Source organism: Anoplolepis gracilipes, chromosome 2 (assembly GCF_047496725.1).
Source record: "Anoplolepis gracilipes chromosome 2, ASM4749672v1, whole genome shotgun sequence".
In the NCBI taxonomy this organism is placed as follows: Eukaryota; Metazoa; Arthropoda; class Insecta; order Hymenoptera; family Formicidae; genus Anoplolepis; species Anoplolepis gracilipes.
In genome coordinates this window covers 16,582,196-16,606,720 of record NC_132971.1, presented here as the reverse complement: position 1 = coordinate 16,606,720, position 24,525 = coordinate 16,582,196, and the positions used below count along the sequence as shown (strand labels likewise).

The following is a 24,525-nucleotide window of genomic DNA, read 5'->3' as shown; positions in this document are numbered from 1 at the left end:
TTCAATTTTAGTAAAAAAATATTGGCCTATTCTATATCTCACGTAAATGAAATGCAGCACACTAGTCTGTGAAAAAGCAATGTCTCGTGTGCCTCGTTGTATGAAACTGCTTTTACTTAGATCACTGCACGTCAAAGGCGATTTAATGGTCGGGAAACGCCGTTTTGCTTGAAAAATTGCCAACTTATGCACAAGTTTCATACATAGAGATATTTGTTTTTTTATTTTCACAGAGGAATAAAAAAAGTATATATACAATTACTGATGCGCAGAGACGATTCCTTGGTTAATGAAAAATATTTTTTTTGAAAGGCACGAGAGAGAGAGAATGCATTATACTGAAAGTAGAATTCTCGGCTCTGGAAAGTATATATAATATGCTTTTTCTCGCGTATAAAAAAAACTATCTTTACCGTAGCGAATAGAGAAATAAAGCGACTAACTGTCATCGTGAATCTCGTTATCGCATAGTTTTCATATAAAAAAGTTTGACGCGAATCCCAACCGTACGGTAGATAAATACATCCTTTCACCGGTCCATGGAATGGTTTCGGCTGCAAAACGAGAACACGAAGTAGTGATCAACGTCGCGCGACCAGCTCGATTCGCGTAAAGGGGGTTGTGTAGCACGATACGTTAAACCCGTTTTACGCAAAACGAATACGCGCGCGCGTGTGTCTTCGTCGACATTATAAAATACTTTTGCGCCAGTGCGCATCAAAAACGGAATTCGCGTTTGTTTTTTCGCGCAAAGAGAGCACATCGGCGCGCGCGTATATTCCGTTCAAAGGGGCAAGGAACTATGTACGCGACGCACACGCGTATACGCGCACGTATGCACGTGTGTTATAAAATACTTTCGTGCCGGTGTGCGTCGGTGGCCGTATGATCCAAGCGGCTGAGAGATTCGCAGCCCCTCTGGCTCCTTTTCACGAGTGCATATAATGCGATCTCATTTTATTCCGTGCCTCTTCCTCTCTTCGCGCCCTCTCCCATCCTTTCCCTTTCCCTTCCCCTCCCCCTCCCCATCCCCACTCCGTTATCGTCTGCGTGCGTATAATGCGGCCGACGCAGCGAGAGAGGAGAAATAAAACTTCTAGCCTTTTCCAACGTTTCTCCTCGTTTCGCAGGTATTCACCCGTACACCCCTGACGTTTCTTCCCCTTCTTCTGCCCTCGAGTCTCGTTCACTTCGCGATACTGTGCGTTTTCTATTACCGAGCGAATTACGATGGGTATCACACGCGTAATTAAACACGAAAACATTTTGATTTGATTAAACGCTGCAGTCTCGCGTAGATGCATGTATAATGATGACATCTAGAATTTTATTTCACATGCAGTAAACATTAATTTTTCTGGTAGGGATTGCAGACATAATATCGCTCTCTTTTGAGTAATAATTTCTCTTTTTAATTTCTAATAAAATTGTTCTTGTTATTTTCTCTAGTTTAAGGAGAATATTTATAAAATGCATCATTCAGAGATTTATGCATTTTTTGAACAGTTTTAGATTTTATAATAAACATTTAATAATAAATGTATAAAATAGCTAGATTAAAGGAAAATCTCTCAATAAAGCATCTCTTCTTTAAATATTTATCCGAGTACTTTTTCATCGTGCCAAAATAAAACTATGCAAAAACCTTATCGCGTAAATCGGGAGATGAATGTGTATTATATTATAAAATGACATGTTATTACATTAGATACATATGTAAATATACAGCTTCTATAAGCACATTAATATTTCTATCCCGTTTCTATTTTCCGCCGTTTGCTAGAATATGTACGCGAAATCGCTTTTTGACACGGCACATCGACGAGAACACGATAACTCTGCCTGAAGGGATTCGAATATAACTCACTCGAGCTTATAGCGCGGCATATCCATCGGTTTTTAAACTATTACATCATCGTGGTGAAACACAACGGTACATTCGCGGTATAACGACATTGTTGTTGACGTGGTCCCGTCGAGGGTAGGAGGAATGGGCGATCGTCGCGGTTGCCGCAACGATAATCGAGAGGTTAACGATCGCGTGCGGCGTGGACGGAGGTAGCGTATAGAAAACAACGTGACGCGCCGCTATTGATTGTTACGTCGCTCCGCAGCTACGGCGGCGAAGTAACGTCGTGCGTGAACGAGCCGGGGTTCCAAGAGGAGGGAGGGTGGTCGAGAAGGATGAGAAAGGGAAGAGATGGACGGAACGAGAAAGAGAGAGAGAGAGAGCGAGAGAGACCGAACGACGAAGACGATGGGAAAGACAAAGAGAGATAGAACGTTGCACAAGCTTCGACCCTCTCGACGTAACAAATTGTTTATTGCCACATGCTCGACTCTCACACCGTACGGAATGGGGTTGCCTCGCCGGCGTCGATCTTCGTTCATAGGTACCGCGCGTTTCGCTTCCTACTCTCGGAGCGGTACGCATCGTCGTCGCTGGACAAGTCCGCTGGACCATCCACCCTCACGTCGAAGAGCGCCGTTTTTCATTGTTTGCTGGATCACACGTAGATCAGGTCGTCGCGAGTCTAATAATACAGAGACGCACAATACACGTGCGACGCGTAAGCGTGCGAGGCCCCTTTTTCTTCCTTTGTCTCTTGGCATTACAGAGGTCGGATAGAGCGATCGCGCGGAGAATACGTGGAGTATTTTCTCCTCGCGCTTTAGATATTGGCGCGGAGAGGAGGCTCTACTTTCGAGAGACGAGCTCCATTATGAGACTCGTAAGAAAGCGATATACGAGTATTTTCGGGGATCTCGATTCCGAAAGGATCTCGAGTAAGAGTGCCATAATCGTCATCGTCGACCGACGTCGTTTGAACATTACAGGCTCGTTGAAATCGGAAAAGAGGGAGACTATCTCTCGACGTGCTCGCGATTCATCCGCAGATAACACGTGCGTGCATTCTTCCGATTCGCAAAGCATTCTTTTGGCATCGCGCATATAATGACATTCCGCGCACATCTGCGAATCTAAATCTTTACGTATAATAACGCATCAGTTTGTCGATAAAAATAATCATTTATGATCGTGAATATTTTATTTCGAGAACTTTAATGGCTTATTGGCAAAATGCTGTTTAGCAAAAATTCAACCGCTAACTAGCAGATATAGAAACATCAGCGTGCTATAAGAAAGGTCGGGTCGTGGAGCCTGGGGCGAAGTCCCGAGGCTCCTCAATAGAGGAAGTTCGAACGAACGAACGAACGAACGAACGAACGAGCGAAGCTCTTGTAGAAGCTAGATTGTTTCAGGGAGGAAGAACAGAGTACAAAGAGTATATAGCGAGGTCGGGGACTAAAGAGGACAAAGAGAACGGGTCACGGGGATGGGCGGGAGAAACGTGGGGAGGTAGAGACAGGAACTGAAACAAGCGCAGAGAGCGAGGCCGAGGAAGAGGGCCGGCCAGGCGCGCCGGACAGTCGTTATCTTATTACCGATATCGCATCGCCACTCGCGCCGCCGTCGCTTTTCCACCCCCGTCCTGAACAAATGTTTGCGCCGCGCTGCCGTGGACAGATAGCGGACCAACGGTAGACCGGTTCTGCAGGAAACCGCTTCCTGTTTGCCTTTGGGTACGCTACGGGTGCGCACACACACACACACATACCCGGTATTCGTTAAATGCGTCACACCGATCGCACGCGATCCCACGCGGATTCCGAAAGAAGCTATCCGGAGCTGGGTGGTTATCACTATCACCCGTTCGGAAGTTTGCGTCCGCTCGCGTACTACTGTGAGCGCTTTCTACGACGATGTAAGGGAATGCGCTTTCGTAACGCGCCAGGTGAAACGTATCGTATATCCGGAGCGCTCCGACTTCCTCATCTTGTCCGGATGAGCTAATGGCGCTGATAAACTTGCACGTTTTACTGCACCTATTGTACAATCTTACATGTGTATATTATGTACAGATGTAATATTATAGTATTAGAGTATTAAATATAAAATATATATTTCTATTAATATATGTATACTATTATTATATAAAATATATTTTTAGTAATATATACCATAAAATATATACTATTTTTATATATAATGGTATGAATAATTTTTTATTTTTTGTTCTGTTACGTGTTCATTTTTCATAATTACAAATTTAACTAAATTTATATATTAATGATTAGGAATACTTTGATATACTTGTTGATTTCGTATTATAGTTAGCGGAAAAATAGAATAAAAATAATTATGTTACAAGTTAAACTATGAGAGAATATGCAAAAGAATATATACGAAAGATTTTTCCGTACTACAATATGCTATTAAATTACATAGAGTTATCACGCTTCGGAAGTTTGCGCTCGCAAGACTTCCGATGCAGCCTGGGTGCAAGATGGATATGCACTTTCATAATCTATCGCTGATATATGTAAGGTGCGCTCAGAGTAAACTTCCTGATTAACTTTATGTGTGAACTGTATCGTAATAATGAAGATGAATATTCATGTTATATTTTTCATCGATGCTTGGTTTATAGCAAGACACGCGGAAAAATCTTTCTGCGATATACATCAATATAGTCTGTGAGAAATATCCGAAAATAATTTGAAAGTTATTTAATAATATCAAATTTATTACTAAAATTTTTTGTTTTTAGTTTAAAATACAATATATAATCTTTAATTATCTAAAACTTTATAATAATTAAATGTGGACTTATAATTAGAAATGATAAAATGAAAGAGATGGACGATTTTGGGATTCTATTTGGAAAGAAAGATTTGTACAAATTAAATCAGATTACATATATTACGTTCCGAGCAATTTGCAGTTATTTTTGCGATGACGCTGTAGAAGCATTCATAATACGTTTTATCGCTTTAGCTATAAATATATTATTCGCGTTTTAAACGAACTTTCTGATTATGTTTATGACCGGGCTGTCGTGCGATAATGAAGATAAATACGCGCATGTTTTTATCGTCGTGTGATTTGTCGACGCCTATGTGGGAAAATGCGTTGTGCGGGAAACTATCGTAGATAATTACATCAACGAAAAGGCTCGTATATAAAAGTAAGTGTTAAATTATTTTTATCAAACGAGGGCTATATTTGATAATCAAGTTTTATCGTACGTTTGAAGAAATTACTTATTTTAGTAACAGAAAGTAGCGAAAAGCGAGACGTAAACTGTATTTTCTCTTAAGAAGACAAAAGTTTACAAACTTTAGAAAAATAGTTTCACTGTTAGACAAAGAAACTATCCGCGAAAATTAATTATCTCCTGTGTGCTGTTTTGTCGGCGATGTTATTCTACAACAGCTGCCGCGTATTTCTTAATGATACGTAACTTGTACTTTCACGTGAGATTAATTGAGACAAATAATGGCAGCGCCGCATGGCTACTCCTTATGCCATAAACATGGGTCGGTAAGTTTTGCGTAGAGAGGATGTCGTCCTGGACAGGACTACAAGTTGTCGTCGCCAGGAGTTTACACCTATCCGCGCCCGCCGAACGCTTTCTACGATGACGTAATACTTGTATACACACTTTTGTACTATGCTAGTCGCGGCGCGCACATATATCAGCGGTGAATACATATTGAGGAAATGTTGCTCGTTATATGTGTACGCATGGATGTATTTAATGTTATGCTAAAGCAGTCACATGTGTTTCCTACCGGTTTACGATTTATGTCTCGGAAAAGGATTAGATCTGATAAATCTGATTATATTCTAACATAGTATCGCGACTATCAGGTAAAACTGAAAAGGCTGTATTTCTTGTTTGTAAGAATGCGATATGCGTTCCGCGAATTGCATCGAATGAAAATGCGCGTGTCGAATGGTGAAGAGAATTTAACGGGAAAGTCGTCTGTCACGAGTCTCTTTCTCTTGAGTTTTATTCACGACGCGACGTGTTTTCCCATCAAGACCTCGAGTCGATAGCATGCAACTCTCAAGAGTTGACGATGGCAGAGCACCGGTTTAAGATAACATAACGCCGCGCCATTACCAGGCTCAGTTGCTTCGTTATATTGGTGGAACGAATTGCTTTACTGGCCGTACCGAACTGCATTGCGCTCCTTCAAACTTGAACGACAGCTCGAGACAGCCCCGAGAGACGAGATCAGCGGCGATAAACCGTGACGAACGAATGCGCGAGCGCTTGTCAGATTATCCGGAAGGTAGCTTGCGGATACGGGCAGCCGATACTAACCGAACCAACGGCTTTCATCTAATCACTAACGTGGGCTGCTAATCTCCCGCGACGGACGTAGGTCGGGGCGGATTTGGCTTAACCAGTCTTTTCATCTGTTATATGTGGACGTACGAGTATCATTCTGTTATGTAATTAAGGGAGTTTTTGATAAAGTTAATATTATTCGCGCATGAGTTTAGTAAAAAAAAAACAAAAAAAAAAAAAAAAAAAAAAAGAGTGGACATTTAGATTTTAAATGAAGAAAAGAAAATTACAAAAAATATTATAAACGAAAAGCGATAAATACACCACATAATTGAAATTGCTCATAAAGGTGATGATCTGATCTTGTTACGCTCTACGTAATTTTCCACAGGAAATTGGATTGAGATTGTTGTAGGATGTACGTATCGTCAGATGCGTACATGAAAAAGATGGCTGATATATATAATAAATATATTACTACGATCGTATCTTACTTATATAAAATATAAGCGGCGGATATAATAAAATAAATTAAGTCTTCATTATGGATTACAAAAGCTTTGCGAGTAAAATAAAGATGGTCGATTGAATATCTATGAATTTTAGTCGGTAGAAATCAATACATTAATCGCGATATTGATGATATCGAATAGAAAATGAGAGCATAATTTCTTGATCGTATGGAACAAGTAGATTATTCATTATGAATGTTCGGAGACGTTTCAACGTGATGTAGTACACGCATTGGCTTTACGATCGGTCACTTTAATATCGATTGATTATGCGATAAATATTTTCTAGTCTTGATTTTAATCTGATATTAATTTTCGGTATGACACCATGATGCGGCTTATAACGTTAGTGAAATGCTGCATTGGATTGCGAGCAATTGCGATTACGTGCCCCCGATATGATCCAATATCATGCTTGTCAGCCGTCTTTATAATTGCCTACGCATGAGATGCATCTCGCGCAGATACAACCATAACTGTTACAAAAATTTTTATCAACTAGTGAATCATTCCTGTGAATGTGTATTGATCGTAAATGAATAAGCTAGCAGTATAATGTGATTTTAACAATTAATTGTTATTACTTTTAAGATGTATAAAGTTTTATTAGTAAATTATTTTTTATTACTATTTGTTAGTACCAATTGAAAAATTCAGAAACGGAATGTTAAAATAAAAAAAGAAAATAATTGTGTTTCAACCTAACATATAGTACAAATATGAAAATGTGATACACAATAATTAATACACATGAAACAATTATCGAATAAAATTAAATTACAGAAAAGAATGAGTTACATTGCATGATTATGATAAAAATTATCGGAGCAGTTATTAGCGATTATATGAAACAATTTTACACTGAATTTTTACTTTTATCTAAAATTATATTTTATGTAACTTTTGTATATACAAGCGCAATTAACGATTTTTATGGGACTTTTATTTTGCTTTTAACAGAAGAATTTACATCTTTATATAATATATTATTGAATAATGCTACACACATTAATCTCCATTTACGACGGAACTTATGAAGTATCGAGTTATCGAAAATTCGGCAACCTTTTATCAGAGACTTCGACTTATTCCGCTTGAATTCTTAATCAAAGATCAGCGCGCCTTAGTAACAGCCACCTCAATCCCGCGGTTTGCTGAACATCCACTCGAGTGAGTCGGTTTCCCTTCAACCGAAAAGCCTCATCGCAGAATTTTCCGAATTTTCGTTTAGCCCGCTTCTGCTCGCTGTTAGACTAAAGTAATTTTGTATATATATTTTACTGTTCCGACGTTTTACAAAATTATATTAAAAATACTTATGGTTTGAATTTAATAAAAAAAAAAAAAAAAAATGAAGTGGGTATTTCATTATTATTTGATTGACAATTCTCCATCGGGAACGCCTGTCTCTCAGTATTTGCGTTTTATTTAATAATAATGAAAAAGCATCAATTAATTTCGATCAAGTGAAGCGCAAGACAAAAACGTAATATTAACAAGTTTTATTTGTTTAAGTTTTTTATACTTTTATTGCATCCATATTCGTCGAAAATGAACCGCCAGGACAGAGAATACCATTTGTACCAGAAATATACATTTTGACTATACACTAAAGGCACGCACAAATGTGCACGCTCGCTCGTCGACATTAATTCTATTGTTTTCTGTTTATTCCCTGTGAATGAAATTAAAGTAGCTTCTCGGACACGAGGCTCCTGAGGACGAGCCAGGGAGTGGTGGTGGTGCGTAAAGTAGAGAAGGGTAAGGTTTAGCCCGAGGGGTGGAAGGACCTTATTGCGACTTCACCTTTTTAATTAAAGTTTGAAACTGAACTAGAGAGCGCATACGAGATAGCGCCATATACTCTCAAGTAGAGAAGCGCGGCGCATAAAATAGTCAAGTGTAGCTTTCCCAGTAGTGAGAGCACTGTCATCTCGCTTGTTTAACATTCTGGCCATTATAAAATGAGTGGCTGCCGAGTCACCGAGTATCTCGCTGCCGAGATGTAATTTCTGGGAATACGTAAAATTTTTCAGTAGGTCATAATGTTTACTTGATATTTTTTATGATGATGTAGAAGTGACAGAGAAAAGTTATTTAAGAAAAAAAAGAGAAAAAAGAGAGAGAGAGAGAGAGAGAGAGAGAGAGAGAGAGAGAGAGAGAGAGAGAGAGAGAGAGGGAGAGAGCACTTTTCGGTTTTAATTTTAAATAAATTTTTAACATACGCATCGTTAAAAGAAATAAATTATTGTAATATCTTTAGCGATAGTATCTTTTGCCATTGCTTCATTGAAAGCAGATCACGTAGAATGACATAAACACGCGCGCGACTAGCACAATCTGCACGGGTGTCTCGTATCTAATTCGCTTTCTTAAGCTTTATAGCGCTATTCTATTGTCTACGGGTACCATTAATTTCGTTAATGGTTAATCGATAGACAGGCGAGTTGTAGGTACTATCCTACGGTCGCAGTTCACGTGTAATTGTACGGATTCGAGCGATCTGCAGAAAGCAAGAAGTACAATAAGGTTACAATAAAGGTACTTGCAGTGCTATAGGAAGGGTGGCAAATAGTTAGACACCTGTTCGCGGCACATACAGACATGCGAGCGTGTGTGGGTCGGAAAAATGAGAAAAAGGCAGCGACGAGAGACAAGACACGAGAGCGATCGGGAAGAGGAATTATAACCAGCGAGAACGGAAGGCGCTATTTATTATCAGCTTCGTGGAACACAATGGCTCGCGACTGCTGATTGATGTTCTCGCCTTTAGTCACTGTCCGTCGTGTGCTATATTTACAACAATCCGCCTAACCCCGTACATCATCGAAGAAAAGCGCAGCGGTGTCGTGGGACGAGTATTCGCGAGAACGACGTGCGTGCGTTTTGCTTTTCGCGAGATTCAATTATTCTCCATCGCGCTGATTTTCGCTATAAACTTCGGTAATTAAAGTGATAGAATTATTCAACGGGGCGCAGTGTAGCCGCGCCCGATATGAATACGTGAACGAGCTCTACGTGCTATTTACACAATTTCGAAATATACGTCCGGTTACACATTCGGCGTACAATTCGCGTTTGTTCACAAAGAGACCCTATTTTGATGGAGTATATGCGTGGGCGCGTGCGCGCGCGCGCGCGCGCGCTGTATGCGGGCAAACGTAACGCGCCGATTGCGCCAAGTTAATTATTTACGCAGCGAATTTATCGTGAAAACGTTATGACCGACAATTACGTAGAGTCAAATAAATCGGTGAAAAATACGCGGCGACCATTATCAGACTTCACTGCCGCGATAAATCGAAATCAGAGATGGAATATCACGAAATGATCGAACGTCACTAAAGTAATCAGCTGGGCGTCTAGCGTGAAGATCATTCTACCTAGAATGTGACGTGTACCCCATACACATATATATACACACACACACACGGACTTACGTGACGAGAATTAGTTACCGCACGGAAGCAACCAGTGGCGTACATCTCCATGCGGTTGTCTCGTAGATTTCCGGTAAACGCTCGCAAAGTGCTTCTCGAAAATCTTAACGCGTTGGATTCTCTCTGTATTCATAGTAACGAATATATATTTCACTGCAAACTTTTTATTTCCGTTAAAAGAAAATTACATCGTGGAACACATTGCGATGAATGAACGCGGTTGTCGCGCACGTGAACTGCGCGTGACGCGTCATGCATCGTTCGTGTATAATGCACGGTGAAATTACGGATAACTCAGCGAGATGATGCTTTCCGCATCGTCACTATCGTGATCATTTAACTCTCCGAGCTAGGCCCGATAACGTAAGCGCGCCCGCTTTATCTCGCCCCTATCTCGCGAGGCCGCATTATTAATTGCGTGACGGCGGAGTTGCTCAATTGCCGAGAAATTGTCGGCACAAAGCGCCTCGGAGCGCCAACGACCGCACCACACGTTCGCCATCGAAGAGACGCGTGACGCGGTTACCACGTTATGGTGACATTGTGAGTGACTCGACGAAAGGACAAGACCTATGTACTATATACGCGATTGGCGCCAACATAAAACGTATTACTGCGTCGTGCATACGATACAATAGCCAGTGGCCGAACGTGTTCTGGATCAAGCATGTATGTACACGCCTCGATCTGTCACGGTGACAGCTGAGCTCATTGAGGGTTGCCCTGTCCTCTTTGCAAACTTGTATTTTTCATATTGTCAACAAAAAAATATGAAGCTTAGCCTTTAGAAAATATTGTTTATTTTCGTCATTTGTAATGGTCATATGCTTTGGGTCGTTACGCTGCTTAGAAAAATTATAGAAAGTTTGAGAAGAGAAAGGATATAGGAATATTGTTTATTTTATCTCTTTCTCTCTTTTAGGATGTAAATTTTTTTTTAAGTAGATTTTTTAAATCATACATTCTAAATCTTTTATCACAATCTTATCATGCTTGCAGACATGCAATTATTCCGAAAAGTTATAAAAAAAAAATAAAGAGATCTAGTCTCTCGTATATCGCGTGTTTATATAGTAAGATAGATTGGATTTTCACTTGTTTATTTTTTAGGAAACGTATATTCATATCATGCTATTAAATTAAATGAAAGCACGCAAAACGTATATTATATATATTTTGGTATTAATTATATAAATTTGTAAGAGTGCTCTATTACATATATGATAAAATAATTTCAAATTAATACGTAATAATATCTAATCCTTTGCGATCCTATGTCGAGATTACATCTACAAGCTGATAGCTCTTTACATTCTTTAAATACTTAAAATGATATAATAATTCAATAATTTTTATATTGTATTACATTATATTTTTAATTAAAGACAAAACGCTAACAAAAGATTGAAATGAATAATAAATATACTTACAATTAATATTGAAATTTCACTCTTATATGTGTGAAAATTAATTCGAAGCGCAAAGGATTATTACCGATTATTATTCATAAGTAACCCAGAAAGAAATGCTCACGTTTAATGACAGTAGCGTACGTCGCAGAGTTTCCGTTATCGTGCCGCAGTGCTCAATCTCTATCTCTCTCCTTCACCGGTGTCTTTCTTCCCTTCTACCACCCGCACTGTCACTCTCCTCCGTCCCGATCGCCAGCCGATTATCGTAATTCACAAGTCGCCGTCATCTCACCGTACACACAACACTATTGTGACGCGCGCGTCACAAACGGCGAGGAAAAAAAATCGCTGGCTGTCGTGCGAGCTGTGAAATGCGACCGGTCACTCACGCGGCGTGCGCTTTTTCGCGCGTCACGACGTGTTCCAAGCCCCCGAGTACGGCCAATCGACAAGAATAATGCGTACCCCTCGCGACCCCGTGACGGACTGAGGTTCGCGCCGGCGGCGCAGCGCCGCCGTGACCCGTGGCGACACCGCGAACTAAATCCGCGCCCGCACACACGCGCCGCGATTAGGTTGGTATTCGTCCGCTCCGCGCCACGCGATCTGCTTCCCTCCCGCTCTTCGCCAATTTTAAACCCTTCGGATAGTGACGATGCTTGTGTACCTGATGCCGGGTGCATTTCACTCTCTGCAAATTTCACCTCTCTATGAATGGTAAAGCTAGGTATTGTATATATACATTGGTTTTTTTTTCATTATTTACTTAGACACCAGCAATTTTAGAATATACACTTTAGAGAGCATATTCTCTTGTTAATTAAAAAAAAACAGTTACTTCGATGGATGAAACGAAGAGGTGAGGCAAAAAATATAATGCGCCATTTTTTCAGTTGCAACGTGGAATGCGAAACGGTGGAGTAATTGAGTTTTTGTAACAGTCGAACCGGCGTAGTTTTTGCATTGTTTCTGTTCTGTGTTACCGAGACCGTAAATATACTACCCATGCGAATATGAATACGACTTCATTACCGTAGTTATGTGTACACTTTGCAAAATGAATAAAATGTTTTAGCAGTAGAGCTATATTACGACAGACTCTCTGCTGGTAATTAATATATAAAATTTACATGCGCTATAAATAAGCAATGCAACAGCGCGCCCATATGAAGTAGTGAGCTAAAATTATTGAAGAGAAAAAACGCAATTTACTAATTTTACAATCCTAATTCATATAACAGTAAAATGAATTTTTTTTGTTTTTTGCATGAATTGCATCAAGTAAAATTAGCATCAATTTTAATACAACAAAAAGTTTGAGAAATAGAAGGGCAAGGGGAAGGAAAAATGCGTAATAGTCATATTTCTCAACTAATTTTAACTGAACAGAATTTTAATTTATAAACGTTAGTTAAAAGAAGTTATTTCAAGTTGAATATTAAAAAGCCGCAAGGAAGAGAAGATCGCGAATTAATTTTTTTCCTAAGAAACAATCGCTTTTAAATTACTCAAGACCTTCCTGTGCCTCCTTTTTCTCTTTCTCTTTCTCTTTTTCTCTTTCTAGAAAGAAGAAAATGCAGAAAACTAGAGATATTTTGCATTTTATTATGCCCATTTGTTGTATTATGTACCAATGTTTAAATCATTGATTGAATGCAGAATGACCAATAGTAAGGTTTAAAAAATTTTCTAACATTATATATGATATAATTAAAAGTTTTGACGGTGGTCATCCTGCAAATTAATCGATGCTAACTTTAAGCCGCGTTGGAAGCGGCGATAAAAACGTTTCGGCGGAGTTAAACTTGACTATTTTTCATTGTGCTTTATAATGTTTCCGGGGTGTTGCCGCAAGACAGTGATGTGGTTTCACGCTGCTCCTTCCCACAAGCTTTTACGGGCTACGGTAGAGCGAAGAAGGTCCGACATGGTTCGTCTCGTTCGACGAGCGGCAATCCGAGAGCGGCATGGAGGAGGGAGCGCTTCGTATATGTAAGTAACATCGCTATTTCGAAATATATCGTTGCGGTAGGTCGCCACGGGAAGATCGTCTCTCGTAGTATCCCGAGAACGAAAGACGTAATTATCGGTCAGCGTGGCGCTTCGAGGCTGCTCGGTTTGGTTGCTTACGGCATTTTGTCCTATCGCTCGTACATTACCGCTTTTCTTCTCGGGATGCTCTATTTATTTGACATTAATCAACGCCCGCGCGTTTTCCCGCTTCTGTACTAATGATAGAGGAAAATTAAAGATTTCACGGAAAAAAAATTAAAGAAACGCAATATATCATCTTATTTAATAGTATCATTTATCGAGGGTTGTTGTAAGCGAGAATTTTATGTTTCTTTCACAGTGTTATTGAAATTATAAAATCTACATGAAACACATATTTATAGGTCTTTCGTTTAGAAAAATATTTCGAGAGTGTGTGCGAAATTTTTGCCAAACATTTATCGCGCGATAAAAACGAAGGAATTTGTTAGCAAAAATTCGTTCCAGAAATGTTTTGATTGAAACCATTTTCGCATTGAGCAACTTAATTAAAATTGTTTATTAATTGTTTATTAATTTCGCAATTTGTGTTTACCTCGAAATGACCCAGATTTCTCCTTCCCAGAATGCACCTTCCACCTTGCGTTTCTATTAGCTTTTTCAACCACAAATTTCTCGTCCCCGCGGATGTGGACACATGGTGTAATTTAGCTCCCCTATTTGGGTCGACATCCATTGGACCGAGGTACTAAGCGCCAACCGGAAACATCGACGAGCATTGTGACGACACGATCGAGAACAATATCGCGTGTCCATGAATCAAGCATACCTAGCACTCTCGAGACGTCGTTTCCGCATTGACTTACGGTACGATAATGTCAGCTGATAGCGTAGAATCGGTTGGCCTAATCAATCAGCAGATATAGATATCTCATAATCTACAAGGGGACTCGTCTAGAATGAGCATAGGTCGCGGATGTAGGGAGAAGCCCAATTTCATATACTATTGTTCGTGTGTATACACAAGCGGCAACCTCGATCCGTCGCGATTCGCATCTCGCGTTCGCTGTAAACCGGGCACGCAATGTACGGGACGCTTGTCGTCTCTCGAACAGAGTTACGAGAGAAGCGCGACCCTCCGGAGCATAGTAGTCTCGGACGAGGCCAAATACGAGGCACTTAAGCGACAGTCGCCAAGCTGACCTCTGCGTTGTAACTCCGACTCCGTTTGTCTCGGCGAGCCATCGCCTTTGACAATTCCCCCAACTTGTTCCGAGAAGCTTCCGCCGGAATTGTTGCCTCGCGACCGTTTCGTAACGCGTTATTACGCAAGTGTCTTTACGATGCTCCTAAATCGATGAATCGCGACGACCGACGAATCGAACTCTTTCATAATTCGTCCGCGACGCGTGTCGCGACGTCTAAACGACGTTAGCAGCTCTCGTTTTCGCGGCGAATCGAAAGAATCGGATATCCGGATACAATCTTCCGCGACCAGGGGGGTTTTTCTTCCGACGAGTAATTCCTTTGTGATTAGTGGCTCGAGGCATCGGCTTACTCGGGCACGAGCAAAAGAAAACGTGGGATTGTTTCCTCGAGCTGTGCGCCGTCGTTACCGCGCCCCGCGCTCTCCTAAAGCAAGCTTAGATTTAGTGCTACGTGGAAATAAACGCTTTCGCCGCGGTGAACAACAAGAATCGTTCGTTACGTTAATGACAGGTTCCTTCGGGCGAATGGGAAACTTGGAGCTTGCTTTCTCTCTTTCTCTCTTTCTCTCTTGCTCTCTTGCTCTCTGGATATCGGACAAAAACTCGCGTCCCTTTTCATCGAAATGAAATATCTTTGTACCCCGCACCGGTCGAATACTGATGCAATTAATCGCCTTGATGCTGATTAATTCTCTGTAATTCGGTAAACATCCTAGAAACGACGCGCACTTTCTTCGACCTGCCATTAATCGAATAACGTAAAATTGTCCCCCTCATCGAAAACAATGTTTTCGTAGTGAGCTACCATAAATCTCGACTGCTTCTTTCACTCGCGCGCCTCGAAAGTTTTCGCGTCTTATATATTTGTCGGGTTTCGGTCGTGCGCGTCCGTTCGATATTTTGTTATGCCATTAATAACCGCTGTATCTCGCGCTTCTCGGTAACAGGCTTTCTCAATTAATCTACGTTACGAGTGTGCCGAATGGCGAGGGGGAATGTAAAAGCTCGAAAATTAATATTAATGCACGAAACGGAGAAATTCGCGCGTTTCGTAGAACGTGGCGAATCGATATTTTACGTGGCGATGTCAATGGCTATAATGAAAACGTCGAATAATCCGATATCGGCATAGCTATTCCTATTGTTTCGCACGGCGGCAAACCTTTATGCCGCATCCAATGAAATTGTTTCACCGACAATTTGCGTTATGCCGGCAAATTGCTTCTCCGGGTGGTTGTGGAACGAAAATCGAAGTCAAAAAATGAGCTCATTTGTCGTCTCGTTTAAATTCGCCTGCGTCTCGCGATCGTAACGCGGTTTCTTCAATTAATTCGCCGTATATACGTATATACGTATATACGTATTGGAAGTTTATTTTATTTTTTTTTTTTTTTTTTTTTTTTTGCACGATTCATTTTTAACGCGACAGTTGGAGAAATCGTTGACGTATAAAACTAAATAAAACGATTCGAGACCGCAGAAAGTCGCCGCGGCGCGTCGATGAGAAAACGAGAAAATATCTTTCTCTTTCGCGAGAATCGAGTTGTGAGTCGCGGTCGGTTTGGTCGCACGAGACAGAGAAAGATAGAGAAAAGTTACATCGCAAATTTTAATGTACTGTCCGCTCGAACGAACGGTTTCGCATGAAAACTGCCGGCCGCAGCGTACCCGATAAAACGGATCGCTTTTTTACGTGTCACTGCTCACCTTGAACTCGCACGAGTCGCTTTAGCGGAGCGTGCGTGTTACTTTCATCTTTTATGGGGATCGCGTGAACGAAAACGAATTGTTACCGCGATTGTAAGCAATCTCCGACCATCTCGTCGAGGATAATTCATAAATTACAATTCATTTATTATGGTTCTTACATTCGCTTCAATTTGCAAACAATAGAATGTTTCCAAAATTATGATTCGCGCAAAGCATTTCATATTCATACCCATCCTATCGTAATTCAGGTTATTTAACGCTTTGCTGCCTGGCGGAATATTATTGAGGCTTCGTTTGATTTACATAGATTGCATATGGCAGTAGTATTAATTAATGCAATGATTAAAAGACCGCTATGAAATAATTCAGATAATATTAATTGCGGCGCATGTTATTAAAATATTCACGTCGCGCTGATGAGTTTGCAGTTTCGTCGATAATGCTTTTGTACGAATATCGTTTCGATACCGTTATACATTCTTAACGTTCGATCGAATAAAATGCGATGTTTAATTCGACGATCCAGCTTTCATATCAGGCGAATCCTACCTGTTCCGATAACTTGATCGACTGTTACCTCACATTACGCGTTAAATGCATCTTTGTCTGGGTTGTATTAGTGAGCGATGCATGTCCAGCTTTACATCGCTGGACATTGTCCATTCGACGAGCCGCGATATTTCCATATTAACGCGCATCACTGTCAGTTATCGGTTGAAATTAGTCGAATAATTTGTTCACCGACGTGAAACGGTGCGGATAACACGGGAAGAGAGAAAGAGGGGGAGAGGAAGAGACACGTACAGAGACAATGTGGGAGTGAAAACGTGGAACGAAAGAGCGAGAGACGAGGTAGATTCGCGGTTGTTGGAATTTCATAAAGGTCTATTGACTTGCAATCGGTCAAACTGCGAGCATATACTGCAACTACCGCGGTTCTAATTCTTTTTTTTTTTTTCTTATTGTTGATAATGAATATCTTACTTTGTTACTCATTTCGCGTGTTTATTTTATTTAAAATTTTCTCGATGATTCTAGAACGTCGTTTTGAATGGTATTGATTTTATACCGTTCGCTTGTCAGATGATTTTTTTTTTTTTTGTTTGCTAGATGATATTATTTGACGAAAATACATGTTTATACGTAATATATTTGCCGCGTAACGTTTAATTGATATTGATTATGGATTCACGTGTCACGGCTTGCGTTAATACGAATATTCTGGTACTATTTGCGATTGGCGATAAGTAATAGCGTCACGACATATATGTATATAAGCGCAAAATATCTCGTGGCTGGCTGGTGCCGGGTGAGTGAGTCGCGGTGAGGGTTGACCTGGCAGTCGGATCGATCCACTCTCCACGTAGAAACCTAGCCTCCTCTTTCGCGTTTGTGCCCCTGCGTCGCGCCTGCTTGCGCTCATGCCAGCCGCAAGGTTCCACGATGTTTTGTATCCTCCGTGTTCCGGGAGGTCGCCAGAAAGGCTTCGCTCCAGATATCGCCGTCGCCAAATATTTCCAATTGACCCAGTCGAGTCTCCGAATGAAAGGTACTAAAGGTATATCGAATTCGGGCGTTTGCGAACGTTTAAGAATATCGAAACACGGTTTGTCGATTCACAGAGAGGCTTTCGCGAAAAATGCTTTCACAATCTCACGTCAACGTTCTTCAGAAATGATTGGTCAGCATTTTATCGTTATATGCGTCGTTATATATATATATATATATATATATATCGGGCGCCCGCGTCTCCACCGCGCTTTACACCTGTTTATAGGCAATTTCGGTTATAGGAATATTCCGGCGTTGTATCCGTACTTGGGAACGTTCCATCTATCCGCGGCGACCTGCTCCAGATATTCCAACCGAACATTCCAATTAGCCCGGTCATGCGCTCTCGGACCACATAAAAGGCACGAATTCCGCGTGCGGATTTGGAGGTTCTGGGTCAGGCAAACCATGGAGCGACAAGCTCGTCTATTGTTCGCATTCGCTCGCTCGGTTTACCCGCTACGGGAAGGAAAATCAAGAGGTTAGCGTTATCGTAGAATTGGAGTTCAGCGAATCGAATTCTGCAGGCGGATGGCGTCGTGGAGATTCCTGCTAAAGCGCGTCATAGGACGGCGGGGGTAAATTGAATCTTGCTGTGAGTCATTCTTATGTTAATTCTCAAACACACGTACTTTGTAATGCCATTACATTGTATCGGCGAATGTGCGTAATAGATCGAGCTTGACAATATTCGCTAACATTGTGGCCAATGAGAGTGTCGTCTCTCCACGGCATCATCGGTTATCGCCTCGTTTTACGACTTTTGCTTATCAGAATGTTATGGAGCATAAAGTACGGATTAATATAATGGTTCTTCTGCGCGAGAGGCTCGTTTATTGCATACTTTGAGACACGCTTGAGTATCCAATCGCGTCGATCGTAAAACCTCTCGGTATATACATCCTCGCGCGGTAGCTCCACGGGACACTCTTGAAGTAGATATTCTATCTTTGCTCCTTATTTCACGGCAGCGAGATTTTCTTAAGTACCGGAACTACTTCAGGATTTGAACTCCTCCCGAATTGCTTAATGTCTGGAAGCAGAAGCCTGACCTACATTTTCACGCTGCCATTAAATATATAGACTCTCATCCCGTCGTCTAAGACGTCGTCTCCGAGTTCAGCGCGATATCGGCGCTTGACTCCGATGTATATATATGTATAGCGTGTCTATTATACCTCACTTTACGCGGTCACGTGCCTCAATGGCGAGATTCAGCGTAACCGGTATCGACAGGTTATTTCTGAAGGGGTAGCTTCGCGCAACTACTCCTCTCTCTCTCTCTCTCTCTCTCTCTCTCTCTCTCTCTCTCTCTCTCTCTCTCTCTCTCTCACTTACTCATTCACTCACTCACTCACTCTCTCGTCGATGAAGGGGTTTAGACCCGCATTACTGCCTTAGAACCATGATTACTGTATCCGGCATGGCTATAACGTCCAACGTAATGGTAGGCAATAGATGAATGCGCCTTGTTACTCAACGGGTCGTTTCAATTCGATGCCGATATACCTATATAGAACAGATGTGTGCGGCTCGTTAACTTCATCGTTACTTTCGCGCGCCGTTTTTCCCTATGATTTCCGATGCATTGCCTGTAAGTTCGTTATCGATGCGCACGCAGATTTGCGTAGATATATTGCAAAGTACATCTCTCGTTTCCGAGACATTCCCGTGATCAGTCATCGATTATTGGAACCGTTTTTCTCTCATTCTTTTTTTTTTTTTTTTTTTTTTTTTTTTTTTCTTGAACTTTGCGTACAGGAGCAAAATAAAGAAGACTATCTGCCGCGAAGACGGAAAGGAGAGATGGGCCATTGCAAGGGAGCCTCGTCTGGACTTTAGTAGGCAATATATATCGAAGGTTTTCCTCTCTTTGAGATCACACGAGGCGACAGAGGCGTAACGCGGGCGAGCAATGATCCGTTCATCGTGTCGCGTCGTGGCGTCGGAAAGGGTCTCGCTGCCGTTTCGCGCTCGGCGCATCCTTTTAAAGCCCGTCGTATCCCGCAACGGCACGGCACGAGGCAAGCGAGGAAAGCACGGCAAGAGCAGGTTGGAATAGGTGAGAGAGCGAGGGGGAGAGGGGGAGGGAAAGGGAAGGGGGAGGGGGCGGTTGGGCTAAGGTGCCGCGCGGAACGACGAGGTGTTTCTCGTTGTTGCGGGTATACAAACGGGTGTGGGGTTGAACACAACGAGGGGTCGGAACATTACGCTTGCTACCCGACTCACCGCCCACCCGCGCTTCATCCCCCCGTTCTGTCCGCTGCCGTTGCCGCCACCCCCGGGAGCCCCGTGTGGCGTAAGCGCTGTTTATGGAGACCGCAGGCGGCATCTCCCGTCGAGCTTAGCGCTACCACTGCGCTCAGCCAGCCTCGGTTACGAGCGAAGGGATTTTCTGCCGGATGAGGATGCTCGTCTCCGACAGCAGCGACGTGGCTTTCTCCCGGTACACCCCTTTGCGCCCGCGGATCTCAGTTTAATGTATAAAAATAAGCTCGTTCGATGTGCACATTTTATTCCGTCGCGTGTAGCGCCGATGGAGAATATTCGAGCGAGAGTGTCACGCCGACGTAGACGTGTATTGCGTTTCTTGTCACGAAGTTTTTGTTTATGTTACGGGCAATTTAATCGCTATAAACACGTACGGGACGCACGGGTTAAATAGTACGCGATTCTTGTCAAATTTTTTAGTCGCTTCTGAATGCGTATTACATGCGAATATAAACGCGACGGTGCGGTGGTGGGACAGTGATACGAGTTTTGGCAGTTTTTAATGCCAATTTCATGGAGAATCTAGCAAAATAGCCGTTACGCAAATTTTCTTTGCGCTTCTTTCATTCCTGATTCTTTTACGACCAATGTTACGGTTCGATGTGTAAAAGCACGCACGCAACGAATATCGTACCGAGCGATCGCGTGCAGAGGACGATATCACGAGTTTGAATAAGTACATTTGAATACGTTACGATCGCGTAAACGTAAGCCGATGCCGGGCAGTTTTTCGCTCAAGACGTCTTTGTTATTCACGAACTCTGTTACGGCTGCATTCGGAAAAGTACACGAAGCGTTATGGATATTTATGCAAAGCGAGGGGTAAAAGATATTGTTTCCGTTCGTAGACGGAAATCGCAGGGCCGTCGCGCCAGAAAACAAAAACATTTCCCAGTTACGTTCCTCGCGAAGCACGCGGCGTTATATCTTCAGACGTGCAGACACGCTCGCGATAGTTGTTCGTGCGTGCGCGCGATACACGCATATATGCCCGTTACTCACCGATTTAATATCACAATCTCGAGAAATTCGACGAGACAGCAGAAAGCTGGAAGGCGGAGGTCGAGGGTGGAGAAGAAACAGAGAGAAAAATGGTAGGGCGGTAGGTCACCGCGAAATAGCGTGACGAGAAGGGGACGGGGACGGTGGATTAAAACATTTTTATACATCCTTTTCCTTTCTTCCTTCCTTCCTTCCTTCCTTCCCTTCTGTCCTGCGTTCATACCGCGCCGCCCCACTATTTAAAAAGTATTGCTTTGCAACTACTATAGCGAGACAACCTCCAGCTCCTGAATTCCCTGTCCTGGCTCTTCTTCTCGTTTCCTGTCGCTTCTATTCTCCGGTTGCTTATCCGCGACTCGGCCGTTCGCGCTTCGGTAGGAAAAATTATTTTTCTCCTACGGACAGGTGAACCGTATAAGATAAGCGAGATTGAACAGACGTCGGCTCTTGCGAAACGCGGACAATAAAAAGAACGAGAAAAGAAGGAACGGATGATAGCGTAGCGGAATAATAGTGCGTGTACATGTATGATACGATTTACAAAAAGTTAAACGAGAAATGGTGAAATGAATCTGTTTTGATTAAGCGAATCGTTCGATTGATCGTTCTCGCAAATTATTTCGTCTTTTCTCTCGCGTTGCATGGAAGGGAGTTAAAAGTTCGTTTGTACGTTTGCACGTCCCGCTATGATCATTGCTATCGGCTTTGCTCCAATTAGTGTTGCCAGTCTGACTTAATACTTTTCGCGTTACCGAAGCCGCCGAACGGTTTTTCTTAAGCTACGGGAGCGGAGTTCAAAACCTCGACCGGAGGTTTTCAAGCGCGGTGACCCACCGAGGCGGATTAAAAGCTGCGCGAGAGCTTCCCCGGCTCTTTCCCCTTCCTTTCCATCCCGCGGGACCCCCAGATGCTTTTTTGTTCCGACCGGCACGATATCTAACTGTAGGTAAGAGGCTTTCGCCTTTGAAGTCCCCTCACTTTTGCAACTTGTATTTCTTTCATTAACGTACTTCGCTCCCGAGTATTTTCGCGGTGCGGCAGGGCAAAGCCGGTGGAAATAACTCCTCTCTTCGTTCTCTCTCTTTAACCTCCCCGCCCGCGCTATCCCGCGCCGTACGCACGGCAGGCGGCATCGTAACAAAATCTTCAAACCGCGTTTCCTGGACCAGTCTCGCCAGTCTCTGCACCGAAGCCTGTTCCGCTCCTTTATCATTAATTCTATCTGAAAGTCCAAGCCACCGTTAATTCCTTTCCTTAATGCACAGGGCTTGGACAAAATCCTTCGTGTTTTACAACACATTTGGCGCCATGGCAATATATGTATATATACATAAAAAGAGGGAGGGTATTAGTATATTTCGGCCTCTTCGCGCAACGCTATCCTCCGCACACGCCGAGGATATAGCTGCCAGTAGCATTGGTGAGGGGTGACGGCGAGGAGGGAGGAAGGGGAGAAGGCAGCCGGTGGGCTCAGGTGTTTCTACTGGCGCAGCTCGGTATAGCGGGGCAAAGTAGTGTGGTCGATATGACTGAAACTACCCCTTCCCTGTGAACCCCGTTGATCTTCCTCTGTCGGACCAACAAAGTCTCTCTCGTACCGTTCTCTCTCTCTCTCTCTCTCTCTCTCTCTCTCTCTCTCTCTCTCTCTCTCTCTCTTTTCATTCTCTTTCTCTCTTGTTTCTTTCTCTCTCTTTTTGTCCCCGTATTCAGGACTCGTCGATCTCACGACCGTCCTCCTTCATACACCTCTAGATCGTGCGATAGTGGTGGCATTCGCGGAATTTTGCTTTTATAATATTTAATCACGTTGAATATTGGAGAGCTTCCTTTCTCTTCTTCTCTCTCTCTCTCTCTCTCTCTCTCTCTCTCTCTCTCGCTTTCGAAGTGAGCTACGCTATAAATTATTTGGCGCACAGCGTTTCTCAATTTAGGGATGCTGCTTAAGTAGCACAGCTTTTTATTTGTTTTTTTTTTAGTTTAACATGATATATAGTACGAAATTTTAAAACAGAATACTTTTAATACAAACATTTTGCAAGTACAAAAAGTAAATATTTTATACTATTTTTAAAAATAATATCTTTTGATAACTATTGGAAATAAGCCTAGAGAGGACAATGTATTCTTAATCTTCTTTATTTTATATATTATATAAAAAATTTTATATATAAAAATAATAATTATAATTTTTTATAGTGATAATTAACTATATCACCCGTAATATATGTTTTAATGCAAGAGTAATTTTAATAATGTGATACTTACAGTTTTTTATTTTTTTTAATCCTTTTTATATACCTTTTTTTAATTAATTAGATTATGTTTATCATGATAGGACAAAGCCTTAAAAATTAATACTTTAAAAATGACAAAATATTTATGCTTATCATGATAGGACACAGCTTTAAAAATTAAGACTTAAATGTGACAAGATATTTTTCTATTTCTTTTAAGATCTGTATATATGGTATTGTAAGTTTTGTGCTGCAAATATTATTTTTGTAACGAGTTTTGAAATAAATAAAAAATATAATTGCGATTAAATGTGATAAAAGAGATTGTAAAAAAGTGCATAAAAGAGGCTGAATTACAAAATTTGATCTTTGTTTAATATGTGAAGTTTGAAGATAACAGGCACAGATTTAATTTTATCTGCTGAACCATACCGAATTCTTCCGATTCTATTGGGAGCACGGTCGTTTTTTCGACGACCGACGATTCGGAAAAAAGCCGAAATACATGGCGGCGCTGTCATGGGAAATTGAAACATGCTGACTAGCAGACCAATTTCGTCCTAATTAAAGGAGTTTTCTGTTCCTCCCATGAGATTTGTCTGTTCGGGATGTGAATATCTCTCTGGAAAAACGTGGCGCTTGAAAACGCAGAGCTGTTTCACGCGACAACATCGAAATTTAAATATATGCGCAAGTGAGACAACTTAAATAAACTATATGTCAGATATGCAGAGTGTTACAAAATGTCAAAACTCTTTATCTGTTGTATTCTACATACAAAAATAGGATAAATTATTACGAGAAAAAACTGTTCAAGTTTTTATACTTGCGAGTAAAACGTTTTCTTTTCTCTGTCGGGTTTCACTCAGGTTCTCTCTCGATTATCGTGTACATTTATATCCTTGTATATGCACCGCGGTTAGTTTGTTGTTATCATTAGAAGGAGTTACACATAAGTAGTTGCAAATTGAGGTAAGAGGTCTTTAACTATGCATAAGCAAACAAGTAGGTCAAATATTATTCTTTATACAGTCAAATATTACTTTGTTA

At 41.6% G+C, this 24,525-nt stretch overlaps 2 protein-coding genes across 3 annotated transcripts in view; one reads left to right on the top strand and one right to left on the bottom strand.

Moving 5' to 3' along the window:
- LOC140675071 (discoidin domain-containing receptor 2) overlaps positions 1-12,003 on the bottom strand; it is a 141,588-nt gene extending 129,585 nt beyond the window's left edge. Inside the window, exon 1 of one of the 2 annotated variants that reach the window (XM_072909103.1) lies at positions 11,629-12,003. The gene's annotated coding sequence lies outside the window, so the exon portion shown is untranslated. Of the gene's footprint in view, positions 1-10,095; positions 10,611-11,628 lie in introns of those variants that run through there. The other variant, XM_072909172.1, reaches the window with a different exon arrangement.
- The window catches only part of LOC140675134 (uncharacterized), a 216,023-nt gene continuing 202,081 nt past the window's right edge, over positions 10,584-24,525 (top strand). The window contains exons 1-2 of the mRNA XM_072909240.1: positions 10,584-10,764; positions 13,363-13,499. Of these exons, the coding sequence (XP_072765341.1) occupies positions 13,369-13,499 (131 nt within the window). The 5' untranslated portion in view covers positions 10,584-10,764; positions 13,363-13,368. The remainder of the gene's footprint in view (positions 10,765-13,362; positions 13,500-24,525) is intronic.